The sequence below is a fragment of the Chiloscyllium plagiosum genome, unplaced genomic scaffold (assembly GCF_037043375.1).
Source record: "Chiloscyllium plagiosum isolate Xiang-an unplaced genomic scaffold, Cpla_swu_hap1 HiC_scaffold_8, whole genome shotgun sequence".
NCBI lineage: Eukaryota > Metazoa > Chordata > Chondrichthyes > Orectolobiformes > Hemiscylliidae > Chiloscyllium > Chiloscyllium plagiosum.
Genome location: NW_028270146.1, coordinates 105,432,768 through 105,447,800, shown reverse-complemented (window position 1 = coordinate 105,447,800; position 15,033 = coordinate 105,432,768). Strand labels below are relative to the sequence as shown.

Here is a 15,033-nt window from a genome sequence, read left to right as displayed (position 1 = left end):
AAACTGAGTATGCTTAATTACAGGACCATGCACATTGCTTTTTTAAAATTAATTTATGAAACATGGGCATCACCGGCCAGGCCAACATTTATTGTCCATCTTAAATGCCCAGAGGATAGTTAAGTGTCAGCCACATTGCTCTGGATCTGGAGTCGTATGTAAGCCAGACCAGTTAAGGACAGCAAATTTCCTTCTCTGAAGGGCATTAGTGAACCAGAGGTTTTTAAAACAGACAACAGTCATTACATTGGCATGGCTAGACAGCTTTTAAATCCAGATTTTTATTGGATTCAAATTTGACCATCTACAATGGTATGATTTGAACCCATTTCAACAGAACATTAATCAGGGCTTCGGAAATACTCGCCCAGTGACAATGCCACTAGGCTACTGTTTCTGCATTTTTAAATGATGGAAAGCCCATTCAGGTTATAACTAGAAAGGATGGATTACTATGGCATTCTGAACTGAACTAGACCAAGCAATTAACTGCTGTCTTCTCTCTAGAAAGCCAGGATTGTCTGGACATGGTGTATATGAATTGAAACCAGAATATCTGAAACATTTCAATTTGTTCTTCTACCATTACTACAAGTCACAGCAGACAAAGGTAAATATTATCTCACGTTGCATCTTTGAACTAATTACTGCTAATTCTAATACCAATTCAACTATTAAATTGTTTTTCTGAGGTTGTACTTATGTATCTTTTATTAAAAAAAACTTCCAAAATAATGTGGTCATGTTTTGCATAAGGCAGAAGATAACAAGAACTGATAAGAGGCTTTACAATGGGCTACTTCGTGAATGGAATTATGCTGAGTCATACAGGTCTGCTAAAAGCTAAGATTATAAGAATTCAGTAACTGCTCTGTCTACCACAAAAGGCTTGCATTTGGGCAAAACATTCAGGATTGGTCATGTGCGCAGGTAATTCCAAATAAGGTGTACACTTGGCACCTGTGTATAAAGAGCCTGAGAAAACCCTTGATTATTCAACAGAACTTTGAAGAATAACATTGTCAGGAGGCATGGTGGAGATGTTGAGAAGAATTTCGGATGAATTACAGAACCCAGGGTAGTGACAGACAATGATTGAGACATCTCTCGTAGTTAGAAGTGTGTCTCTTTTGTTTAAGTGTTTCAGTTTTAGAGCTCTAAGTGTCTCAACTGTATTTTCAACTATGTATATACTGTTGTGTCTCAGACGGACAACACACAAACAAATCACGTATGGAATTCAGTGGAAACTGAGAGAATATTGAACTCGTTGCCACAGGGAAGACTGAAGTAAATAGATATATCTCCAAGTGTCTAGTAGCTTAATTAAGATCTATAACAAGAAGATTTTCGAATAGCTCAATGCATCTCTCATGCAGACAACAAATCCTTTATTGGCATCCCTCCATCTACACAAAATGCAGAAACAACCTTTATCGTGTTGGGTGACCACTCATCCATCTTTGATGACTGAAGAGGCAGACTGTGTCAAAAGTGCCACACTTAAAGCTTCCAGGTGTCGTTGATTGTTGTCTTCAGCATTAGTGCCTATTGCCAAACCACTGATTATTGTGGTTGTGCATACCAGCCCACAAGGAATGTTGCCATTTCTTATTACATTGGTTAGTGACTTCCAGCTGTGATAACTGATATGTTTGTAAGCAACCTCTGAAATGGCGCTTTGGCAGCCATGCTAGTTCTTTGGCTGAGCCACCTTTGTTTGATGACTACTACAAAATTCGAAGCTCTGTCTTTCAGAGTACTGCTGCACTTGTGGTTTTTGTTCTATTAGGAATTACTGAACTGCAGACAGCGAACTAAAAATGTTTGAACTTGTCGATTAACTGTATGTTGTCCAAGATAACACCAAGATCTAAGAACATAGGTCTTATAAACCATCAGCTTGATCCTAATGGTCAGTTAAGTGTTATTCTGTCCCTGTTTTGTGAATTGGACAAAGGTGATAGCTGCTAAGCATGTTTGAATTCCTGTGACAAGAGACATCTTGACCATGTAATAGTATTATAAGGAAATCTTATAGTTTTAATGTGAAATTAGTTTGTAGCTTGAAAAAGACTTGAGAGCTTGCAGCAGTGGTAAAGGGATTAATTGAAATTTTCTTGAACAATAAATAGAAAAAATGTGCAGCAGAGGGGAGCAAGGAGAAGGCATACTTACATGCAGTTGCAAATGGTTCATACATGTAAACAGGACAGAGAGTCAAAACAAATTTAGAGCAGGGATTCTGAAATGAACAGTTTTACTGCTGTACCTTCAGTTTCGCCACAGTCCACCAGACTGCTTAATAAAGTTGATGTTCAAGTGGTTGGATGAAGGTGTGTCAAGGCAATCTTTGTCTTCCGGACTATTGAGAGAGAACAAGATTCTGCAGAAGCATACCCTTTGTGTGACAGTTTTTTCCAGGGAACTTCGATGAAGTAAGGCTGCCAGTAATTGTGACTCGAGGGTTGAATCGTTTGAGTGGGAAAGTGAGAGATCCTATGTCTCAGAAGCCAAATTATAGGACATTGAAAGAACGTGTGTTTTTGGAAATGATAAAGGTCTTCGCTGTATCAACTATTTCAAGTGTATTTTACTTTTTTTATTTGAAGTGTCAATTACCAGGTATCATACTGTTTAATAATATTTCTGTTAAGTACCTTGAAATGTTATATGTCATTAAACGTGGTGTATAAATATGCATTCTTATGTTAGTTGTCTCATTCGTTTTCTCTTTATTCAAGGCTGAAGATGAACAGAAGAAGAGGAAAAAACAATCCAACAGCAATGAAGGTAATTTGGGTTTTAATTTAGGAGTTTGGTATTTTGAGGATACTATCAGGGTCAACACGTGTAGTCTGTGACGTCTTGAGTGTTTTTTTTATTTTCCATACCGTAATTTTCAAGATCTAAATGGTTGTTGCCAGTGCTTTTAAGTCCCATTGTATGACCACAGCTAACACACCATGCTGGAGAGTTGAGACAGAACTGCAGAGTAGCTGGATGATTAATCAAGAGCAAGAGTCTTCAAGTTAAAAAGATACGGAGTGAGTGAATGGAAACAAGCATTTAAGGCAATTGTGAGGTCATCAACTTTGGATCTAAAAAGAATAGGACAGAGATTATAAATCTTAGATTTTGAGGGCATTCAGATACATAGATCATTAAAATGCCATAGCGTATTCAGAAAATAATCAAAGGAAGTAATGGAATACTGGCCATTATATCCAGACGACCACAATACACATGGTAGAATGGTCATATCATACATGGATTACATTGAGCATCTCTGTGCACTAAACTGTTGGAAGGATATATTGAGGTCATGCAGGATAGATTTACTGTAATGAAACCTGGACCAATGTTCCCTCTAATTCTCTTTGCCATGTATGACCTACTTGTACTGCACAGTCCCTTTTAATAATGCAGGTGCCCCTGATTGTGCTTGGTGTCTGTTTCCTGCATAGTACTTTCCTGATTGCTGTGTACTCTTAGACGCAGATCCCAACAAAGTGCCCCAGATTATTTCACTTCCAGATGGGATTCCCCAAATTGTTCAGCTCTCAGGTATGGTGGGTTAAACTGGCTCCTGTTCTTCATTTGCCCACTCCCTTGGTTAGTCACAACTAGTTTAACAATGGATTCCATTCCTAGTGGAACCTTTCCTAGGCGCAAATTAATTTGTTTTAAAAGGAGCCATTTTAACCGAAGGTGGAAGAACAACTTGGGATGTCAGAGAGTGGGAAACATAATATGCTATTCCTGTTCCTGAGTTCCTAAGTGTGTAGTTCAGGTGAAGGCAGTATTGCACAAAATAACAATTAAATAATTTTTGACTTTTTTAAAATTCAGTCATGGGATGAGGACGTTGCTGGCTGGGCAGCATGTATTGCCCATCCCTAATTACGCAGAGGGCAGTTAAATGTCAACCACATTGCTGTGCATCTGGAATCACATGTAAGCCAGACCAGGTAAATATAGCTGTTTTGTTCCCAAACTGACATTAGTGACCCAGATGAGTTTTTCTGACAATTGACTATGGATACATGGTGATCATTAGATTCAGATTTAAATTTTTTTCGTTACTGAACTCAAATTTCACCATCTGCCATGGCCGGTTTCCAACCTCGGTCCTCAGCTTATTATTTGAGTGTCTAAATTAACAGTCCAGCGATAATACCACGAGGCTGTTGTCTCCCCTAAACTATCTCAATTATGTTTTGAAATTCCATTTTCGCTGTCTGTTGCTTGCTTTTGGTGAACTTGTAATTGAGCAATGAATTATTTAAGTATGCAGATGCAAGGTATCTATTGTTTATGTGCAGCCATTACATATACGGCTACTATAAGTTAATTTTCTAAGCACAGTACAAGTCTGGGGCATATAATCACCTTGAGCTGTGACATGAAAGCATATAACTTTGGTGCAGTGAGAACTACAGTGTTTTCATGGGTACAACTCATTTTAAATCCATTTGGGGCAGGCAGTCTCACAATTTGTTACCTGCCTGAGTGTCAGGATCTCTACCAAGAGATCTGAGAGAGGTAGCAGTAATTTCCAGTTAAGTGATGTCGATGTGTAAATGGATCCTTTAAAGTTTTCCGATTGAGTGTGTAGATAGCTTAGAGCAAAGGGCTGTTTTGGGACCGGTGTAAACTGGATTTGTGATGAGGGAGTTATAGGATCTTATGATTGAGATATTTATTTACAGTTTAAATAAAGAATGACCTTTGCTCCATGTCAAAGTGTAGAACAAGACCACATAATTTTCAGGAAGAATTGCTGTGTGTGTGTTTGTGTGTGTGGTACCCAACTCAACAAAACAACTGAGTTCTGCACTGCATTTTTGTAATAAGTCTGGAGCAATTTCTAGAAGAAGTTCTCCTTTCAGAGAGGTCAGACTTAGGAGACGTGGTGCTGGATGTGAAGAACAGTTTGTCAGTTGCCCCAACAAAATTTCCGATTGGATGTAACTGAGGCTATACTTGTTGCATCACTGAAAACTCATTTTTGATGTTAGAATATTGCTTATCATAACCTACAAGGCAACATTTTATTATTTTAATTAACTATTGCAAAAATAAGCAGATGGTTGTACAAAGGCAAACACAGCTTTTCACTTAATTGAATTATGTGAAGTGTGACTTGATTTTGAATTAAATATTGCCTAGCATTCTTACTGTAGAACATAGAACAGTATAGCACAGTACAGGCCATTCAGCCCTCTATGTTGTGCTGACCTTTTATCCTACTTTAAGATCAAACTAACCTCCATACCTTTCATTTTACTCTTATCCACGTGTCTATCCAAGAGTTGCTGAAATGTCCCTATTGCATCTACTACCACTGCTGGCAGTGCATTCCACTACTCTGTGTAAAGAATCTACCTCTCATATTGCCCCTAAACCTTCCTTCAATCACCTTAAAAATATGCCCCTTGAAATAGCCATTTCTGCCCTTGGGAAAAGTCTCTGGCTATCCACTCTATCTGTGCCTCTCATCATCTTGTACACCTCTGTCAAGTTACCTCTTATCCTTCTTCACTCCAATGAGGAAAGTCCTAGCTCCCTCAACCTTTCTTCATTTGATATGCCCTCCAGTCCCAGTCCCCAGGCAGCATCCTTTGCACCCTTTCTAAAGCTGCTTCATCCTTCCCTTAATGAGGTGACTAGAACTGAGCACAATATTCCAAGTGAAGTCTAACCAGGGCTCTATATAACTACAGCATAACCTTGTGGCTCTTAAACCCAGTCCCCCTGCTAATGAAAGCCAACACACCATACCACTTCTTAACAACCCTATCAACTTGGCAGCTTTAAGGGATCTATGGATGTTATACATCATAGAATCATAGAATCCCTACAGTGTGGAAATGGGTCATTTGGCCTAACAAGTCCACACCAACCATCCGAAGAGTATCCCACCCAGACACATTCCCCTACCCCATTATTCTACATTTCCCCTGACTAATGCACCTAACCATCACATCCTTGAACACTATGGGCAATTTAGCATGGCCAGTTCACCTAACCTGCGCAGCTTTGGACTGAGGAAACCAGAGCACCTGGAGGAAACCTACACAGACACAGGGAGAATGTGCAGATGCCACACAAACAATGGCCCGTGGCTGGAGCTGAACCCAGGTCCCTGGTGCTGTGTGGCAGCAGTGCTAACCACTGAGCCATTATACTGCCCTGGACCCCAAGATCCCTCTGTTCCTCAACAATGCCAAGAATCTTGTCTTTAACCCTATAATCCACATTTAAATTTGACTTTCCAAAATTAATAATTTCACATTTTTCCAGGTGGAACTCCATCTGCGATTTCTCAACCCAGCTTTGCATCCTGTCAATGTTCCATTGCAACCTACAACACGCCTCCACACTAACCACAACTCTACCAACCTTCATGTCTTCGGCAAACTTACTCACCCATCCTTCTTCCTTATCCAAGTTATTCATAAAAATCAAAATGAACAGAGGTCCAGAACAGATCTCTGCAGAAGACCACTGGTCAACGGGCTCCAGGCTGAATACTTTCCATCAACTGCCACCCTCTGTCTTCAATGGGCCAGCCAATTCTGTACCCAGACAGCCTGTATCTAATGTCTCCTTACTTTCTGAATGAGCCTACCAAGGGGAACCTTATCAAGCGCCTTGCTAAAATCCATATACACCACATCCACTGTTCTACCTTCATAAATGTGTTTTGTCGCATCATCAAAGAATTCAATAAGGCTTGTGAGGCATGACCTGCCCTTCACAAAGCCATTCTGACTTTATCTAATCAAACTATGCTTTTCCAAATAATCATAAATCTGGTCTATCAGAATCCTGTTCAATAAATTGTCCACCACTGACGTAAGACTGACTGGTCTGTAATTCCCAGGGTTATCCTATTCCCTTTCTTGAACAAGGGAATAACATCCCTTGCCATCCCTTGAACATTTGCCATCCTCCAATCATCTGGTACTACTGCAGTGGACAGTGACGACACAAAGATTATTGCCAAAGGCACAGCAATTTCTTCCCTTGCTTCCCATAATAACCTTGGGTAAATCCCATCTGGCCGAGGTTACTTACTATCCTCATGTTTTTCAAAATTTCCAGGACATCCTCCTTAACTTGTTTGAGAGTATCAGCCTTTTTCATGCTGTTCTCACAAATGTCAAGGTCCCCCTCACTAGTGAATACTGAAGCAAAGTATTCATTAAGGTCCTCCCCTACCTCCTCCAACTCCAGACGCACATTCCCTCCACTATCCCTGATCAGGCCTACCCTCACTCTGGCCATCCTCTTGTTCCTCAACCTTAAGCAAGCTTTTCTCTTCATCTTGACTAAATGTTCCACATCTCTTGTCACTCAAGTTTCCTTCACCCTACTATCCCTATCCAGCACTATCAGCAGGTGCTCCCTAAACGATCTCCACAATTCTGTCATGCATTTCCCTGAGAATATCTGTTCCTAATTTATGCTGCACAGTTCCTGGCTAATAGCATTGTAATCCCTCCTCCCCCAATTAAATACTTTCCCATACCGTCTGCTCCTTTCCCTCCCCACGAGTATGGTAACAGTCTTGGAGTTGTGATCACTATCACCAAAATGCTGGCCCACCGAGAGATCTGACACATGGCCTGGTTCATTGCCAAGCCTCAAATCCAATATGGCCTCCCCTCTGGTTGGCCTATCTACATATTGACTCAGGTATCCTTCCTGGATACACCTGACAAAATCTGCTCCATCCAAACTATTTGCATGAAGGAGGTTCCAATCAACATTAGCAAAATTGAAGTCACCGATGACAACAACTCTGTTACTTCTGACCTTTCCAAAATCTGCTTCTCTGTGTCTCTGTTGCTATTGGGGGTTCAATAGAAAACTCCCAATAAAGTGACTGCTCCTTTCCTGTTTCTGGCTTCCACCCTTACTGACTTTATAGACAAACCTGCCTTGACAACCTCCCTTTCTGCAGTGTCATACTATCCCTGATTAGCAATGCCACTCCTCCACCTCTCTCCCTGTTCCTTCTGAAAGACTTAAACCCTGGAACATCCAACAACCATTTCTGCCCCTGTGATATCCAAGTCACCGTAATGGTCACAACATTTTAGCTCCAAGTACAGATCCATGCTCTGTTCTTCATTCTTATTCCTCATACATTTTGCGTTATAGTAGACACACGTCATTGTGTCACACTGATTGCAACTTTGCCCTATCAACTGTCTATCCTTCCTCACAGACTCTGCACGCTGTATCTGCCTGTTCACCAGCTACCCCATCCTCTGATCCATTGCTCTGGTTCCCATCCCCTTGCCAAACTAGTTTAAACCCTCCCGAAGAGCTCTAGCAAACCTCCCGCCCACCATATTAGTCCCCTCCAGTTCAGGTGCAACCTGTCCTCCTTGTACAGGTCCCATTTTCCCCAGAAGGTATCCCGATGATCCATGTCTCTAAAGCCCTCCCTCCTACACTGGCCCTGCAAGCACGTGTTCAGCTGAACTCGCTGTCTGTTCCTAGCCTCACTAGCACATGGCACCGGTAGCCATTCTGAGATTACTATTCTGCTTGTCCTGCCTTTTAGCTTCCAACCTAACTCCTTTTTCAGGTCCTCATACCTTTTCTTGGCTATGTCATTGATACTGATGTGCATCACAATTTCTGGCTGCTCACCCTCCCCCTCAATCCTGTAGAATCGATCAGAGACAGTCTTGACCCTGGCACCCGGAAGGCAACATGCCATCCAGAAGTCTTGTGCGGGACCACAGAATCTCCTGTCTGTTTCTCTACATTGTTCTGTAATTCTTCAGCTTTATTATCCATGTCTATGACAAAAAAAACATTGAGCAGATACCTGGCAAAAATGAAAAAAATCGACCACAAATAACACAAGCTGTACAATAATCAAAATGCCATTTACTAATGCTTTGAAAGGTACAATGTCTCAATGTCATGCAAATGCTGCCAGGGCTCTAGACTGACCCTGGTCAGTGTGCTCTTAATACTTCACTCAAGCCTCTTCCTGACCTAATCAGTTCTTCTGAGCTTGGCTGTTATCCCTTTCCTGTCCTTTGTCTATTCATCAAACATCCCCTTGAACCTATCAATGTTAACTACTTTAACCAGTGGGTGGCACAGTAGCACACTGCTGCCTCACAGCGCCAGAGACCCAGGTTAGCCAGCTAGTTAAAAGGAAACAACGCAAAAGAATTTCAGTCAATCTACAAAATTGTGAATATCAAAATTGACTGCTCAACTATCAACACTCCACTCTACTCTTCTCGAGCGATTGTGATCTATCTATTCTTTGGTGTTATTTCTTCCCATGTTTAGGAGCTTCAAAAACAACTTATTGTTTTGTTAACTCCAGAAAGCCTGGATAAATTAGCTTCTTTTAAAATGTAAATTTAAAAGGGGATCCTTTGAACTAACCTTGCTGCAATCAAACAAGAGGTCAGGTTTACAAAGAAAGGATGCCAAGAGCTTGACAATTCAGCGTATCTGTCTGGAACTGTATTAATTAGTCTAACCCTGCCCGGAATCTGATTGTAATGTCTGTATCCATATGTGCCATATCCTGGATGAAAAGGTTCTGCCCCGAGAGTGTCTTTCTTTCCCATTGATTACATCTTTGCTGAACATGGTGAATTATCTCACTTTGGGGCGGCACAGTGGCTCAGTGGTTAGCATTGCTGCCTCACATCACTCGGGTCCCAAGTTCGGGCGACTGTCTGTGTGGAGTTTGCACATTCGCCCCGTGTCTGCGTGGGTTTCCTCCGGGTGCTCCGGTTTCCTCCTACAGTCCAAAAATGTGCAAGTTAGGTGAATTGGCCAGTCTAAATTTCCCATAGTGTTAGGAGAAGGGGGAAATGTAGGGGAATGGGTCTGGGTGGGTTGCTCTTCGGAGGATCAGTGTGGACCTGTTGGGCCAAAGGGTCTGTTTCCAGACAGTAAGTAATCTAACCTTGTGCTTCCGACTTTTATATTCTCAACACATTTTGTTAAACTAATTTTTACCTAATTTTATATTTGATCTGTTGGTAATTGTGCTCGTACATTCACAAGGACAAGTAGCATGTATGTGGAGAAACTGTGAAATTGATTCACAGTTTATAAACCTTAACAGGTAACCCCATCATCTCTCTTGCACAGATTAGAAACTCGAAATCAGCAAAATTTCCTGAGTATTGCATTCTTCAAATTTTGGTTCAATGCTTATAAATCTTGTGTGCTGTTTTTGTAGTGCAGAGACTACAGGATCTGGCATTATATGATGTGGTTTCTGAGATTTGAAGTTTTATTTACCTGTTTGATCTGAAGCATGAATGTATTGATTGTGGTCTGCTAGTTTTAACAGGGCGAAAATGAGGACTGCAGATGCTGGAGATTAGAGTCAAGATTAGAATGGTGCTGGAAAAGTGCAGCAGATCAGGCAGCATCCGAGGAACAGGAAAATGGACGTTTCATGGAAAAGCCCTTCAGCAGGAATGAGGCCAACCGTACTTTTCCAACACCACTCTAATCTTGACTGCTAGTTTTATCACGCTCGGTTATGATTGAGTAGACCGACTTGTTAATGGACTGTTTGCAATCTGTCTTTCAGCCCTGCCACCACCCCTCCCTCCTCCATTCTATTCCACATTTGTGAAGGTCACAAACATTTTGAACTGCGATGTTTTAATGCTAATCCTCCGAACAGTTCTCCAGCGGGCTGTGGATTCTACCGGGCGATTGTGGAGTGAAGCAATGATACAGAAGGTATGTGATGCGCATGTTGCTAATTTTCCTTTTTAATTGCCTTATTTCATGCTCCATACTGTTCCTTCATGGGAAGGTGACCAAAACTACATTTTATAAACTAATGTGAATGCTGCTCTCATTCAGGCTTCCTGTAAGTATACAGAAATGCCCCTTTTCATACAGGAAAGAGTGAGCTGTTCTTAAAGGGGCAGGAAAATTATTTTAGGTCAATCAGAAATAGTCAGCATGACTTTGTCAGAAGGGGGTCATGCCTAACAAATCTGGTGGAATTGTTCAAGGAGGTGACAAGGTTGGGATAGTTGATGTAGTTTATATGGATTTTAGCAAGGCCATTGACAAGGTCCCACCCAGGAAACTGATAAACAAGATAAAAGCTTATGGCATGCAAGGTAACTGGGTAAAGTGGATCCAAAATTGGCATAATGACAGGAGACAGAGGGTGGTGGTAGAAGGTTGTTTTTGTTACTGGAGACCAGTGTCCAGTGGCATACCACAGGGATCAGTGCTGGGTCCCTCCTTGTTCATGATATATATAAATAGAGCCACAGAAATGTACACCATGACAACAGACTCTATTGTCAAACTCATCCATGCTAACCAGGTATCCTAAATTAATCTAGTCCCATTTGCCAGCATTTAGCTCATATCTCCCTCAACCCGTCTTATTCATTTACCCATTCAGATACCTTTTAAATATGGTAATTATACTAGCCTTCACCACTGCTTCTGCAGTTCATTCTGTACACCTTTGTGGAAAAACATTGCTCCTTAGGTCCCTTTTAAATCTTTCCTCTCTCAATTTAAACCTGTGCCCTCCTGCTTTAGATTCCATCACCCTGGGAAAAAGACCTTGACTATCCAAGCCCCTATGATTTTATAGACTTCTACAAGGTCACCCCTCAACCTCCAATATTCCAGGGAAAATAGCCCCACCCTGATCAGCCTCTCTCTATAGCTCAGACCCTTCAACCCTGGCAACATCCTTGTAAATCTTTTCTGAACCCTTTCAAATTTAATAACATCTTTTCAACAGCAGGAAGATCAGAATTGAACACAATTCCAAAAGTCACCTAACCAATGGCCTGCACAGCCACAGCATTACTTTCAACTTCTATATTCAATGCATTGATCAATAAAGGCAAGCGTACCAAATGCTGCCTTCACTACCCTGTCTACTTGCGTCTTCACTTTCAAAGAGTTATGAACCTGAACTCCAAGGTCTTTGTTCAGCAACGCTTCCCAGGACCTTACCAAGTGTATAAGCCCTGTCCTGATTTGTCTTTCCAAAATGCAGCACCTCACATTTATCTAGATTAAACTCCCAAGTGCCACTTCTCAGCCCATTGGCCCATCTGATCAAGATAAGTGATGCAGTTTTGAATGTGGGAGCAGTGATAAATAAGATTGATGATGCAAATGTTGGCTGACACTGGAGACAAAAGTAATAGGTTACAGGGGTATGTAAACTGGTTGGTCTGATGGGCAGATCAACGTCCGATGGAATTTAATGCTGATAAATGTGAGATAATGCACTTTGTAACAAGCAACAAGGCAAGGGAGTAATCAATGAATGGCAAGACATGATGAAGCTCACGAGCAGTGGGATCTTAGAATGCTTGATCATGTATCCCTGGAGGTGGCAGGGTAGTTGAGAAGGCCTATGCAACACTTGCCTATATCAATCCAGGCAGAGATGATAAGAGCAGGAAGGTTAGGTTGGAGCTGTGGTAAGGCTACAGGACTTTGGTTAGCCTACAGCTGGAACACTGTGCTGTTCTGGTCTACACACAAGAGGAAGGCTGTGATTCCACTGGAGAGGTGCAAAGGAGATTCACCAGGATGTTGCCTTGGATGCAGCATTTCAGCTATGAAGAGAGACTGGAAAAACTCTCATTGTTTTCTTTGGAGCAGAAAAGGTTGAAAAGGGAACCTGATAGAGCTATAGAAGATTATGAATGGCATAGACAGAGTGATTAGAAAGCACCTGCTCCCCTTAGTTGAAGGGTCAAGAACAAGGAGGAATAATTTTGAAGTGAAAGGCAGATGGTTGAGAAAGGATTTGAGAATTTTCTTCTCACCCACAGGATGGCGGAGGTCAATAATGGGCTGTCATGGAGTGTAGTTCAGGCAGAAACCTCATGACTTTAAAAACGTATTTGGATGAGCACTTGTGTCATAACATTCAAATGGGGCTAGTGTAGGTAGTAGCATACTTTTGGCAGTACAGTTTTGGTTTAAAGGGTGTCTTCTGTGACCTCAGGTGCAACTTTTTCATGCAGAGTGTGGTACATGTATGCCATAGGATGTGGTGGAGGCTGGTACAATTGCAACATTTAAAAGGCACTTGGATGGGTATATGAATAGGAAGGGTTTGGAGGGGTTTTGGGCCGGGTGCTGGCAGGTGGGACTAGATTGGGTTGGGAAAACTGGTCGGATGGCCGGGTTGGACCGAAGAGTTTGTTCCCGTGCTGTACATCTGTATGACTCTATAACTAGTTTCCAATAATAACAGTACTCACTTCCCAATACTTTTTAGTCGGGGAAATAACTCTGTAGTAATTCACCTAAAAGGTGTCTTTATAATCAGGGAATGCAATCTTAATGGTTTTGTTATCAGTGCCACAAATGCATATTTTAAGTTACTGACAAAACAGTTATGTTTCTCTCCACACCATAGACTCTTCATCTTATCTGCATGGCATTACAAGAAGAACAGAGACAACTGGAGGGTGAAGAAGATGTGAACTTTGATGTTTATCTTAAAGCAACAAGTACGTATTGCACCTGTTTCTGAATTTGAAACAAATTGGCAAATAGTAATTGCTACTGCAATAATAGTTCAGATGATATCATTGCGGTTGATGGTGTTAATTCAAAATTGAAATGCATACTGTATAAAATTAAAATGAAATATTACAATAGCTACTGAAATCGTTACACCTTAGAACAATAGGGTCAGTAATATACTGCCACTACTGCATTACTCTCTGGTCAGAAGAAGCAAACCTCATCAGCTTAGTATTGGTAAGGTTTTGACAGGAGAAATATGATTTAAAAGGTTTTCAAACCTGTTTCAGTTCATGTGCCTTTGCATGATACCGTCCTGTTGCAGTCTCTGAAATATCTGAATTCTATCCCAAAGACAAAAGCTGTCTTTTACACTGCAATATTGCGATTACTGGAAATCTGAAATAAAGTCATAAAATACTGGAAATACTCACCATTTGTAGAGAGAAGAGTTAACATTTTGGATTGATGACCAAAATATCCTAACCAGTCTATTAATTAGCTTCTGATGCAATGCCCTTGATTTTCTCCTGGAGATCCTGTTGTGGATTCTTGTCAATGTTAAATTAAAACAGAAATTGCTGAAAAAACTCAGCAGCTAACTCTGTGGAGAGAAAGCTTTCTCTCCACATACGCTGCCAGACTCCGAGCTTTTCCGCTAATTTGTCTTTTTGTTTCTGATTTCCAACATTAGCCGCTCATTCAGTTTTTTTTTGGTCAGTTAAATTTATCTCAACCAAAATCACATTTTTCACCAATTATAGTCATTTGCATTGACAAAACCTTGAGTTTTTTTGCACCAATGCCACTTTAAAGAAAAGTGTCTGCCTTTACTGTGGCTGTGCAGATGTGAATTGTTTGTCTCAGCTTTTATCTGATCATATTTCCACCCATTACTCTTCCTAGCACCAGTCATGCTCCTGACTTCAACCTTAAAAATCACACTAGTTCCGAAAGCTAGTGCTTCCAATTAAACCTGTTGGACTATAACCTGGTGTTGTGTGATTTTTAACTTTGTACACCCCAGTCCAACACCGGCATCTCCAAATCATGACTTCAACCTTGCAATTACTTCACAAACTGATTCCAGGTTAATAAATGGGATACATGTTTATGCTTTTGCAGGCTATTTAAATGAAACCACTGATAATACAAAAAGACAAAATTTGCTTGTATTTTTTCCAACCAAGCAAATTACAAAGAACATGAAGGCCCTCAGTCTCTTGAGCCTGATCCTCCATTCAATACGATCATAACTAATCTGATTACAACCTCAAAACCACCTTTCCACCCTTACCCCAATAACTTTCACACCCTTGCTCATCAAGAATCTGTCTGCCTCTGCCTTTAAAAAAAATTCAAGCGCTCTGCTTCCATCATCTTTTCAGGAAGAGGGTTTCAAAGACTTGAGATCCTCAGAGGAAAAAAAGTTCATCTCCTCTTTGTTTTAAGTGAATGTCACCTGATATTTAAACAGTGACCCCAGTT

General features: G+C 41.0%; 1 protein-coding gene across 1 annotated transcript in view; it reads left to right on the top strand.

Moving 5' to 3' along the window:
* The window catches only part of ubr1 (ubiquitin protein ligase E3 component n-recognin 1), a 215,675-nt gene that overhangs the window by 118,372 nt on the left and 82,270 nt on the right, over nucleotides 1-15,033 (top strand). Inside the window, exons 23-26 of the mRNA XM_043698391.2 lie at nucleotides 508-610; nucleotides 2,745-2,793; nucleotides 10,601-10,755; nucleotides 13,436-13,529. Of these exons, the coding sequence (XP_043554326.2) occupies nucleotides 508-610; nucleotides 2,745-2,793; nucleotides 10,601-10,755; nucleotides 13,436-13,529 (401 nt within the window). The remainder of the gene's footprint in view (nucleotides 1-507; nucleotides 611-2,744; nucleotides 2,794-10,600; nucleotides 10,756-13,435; nucleotides 13,530-15,033) is intronic.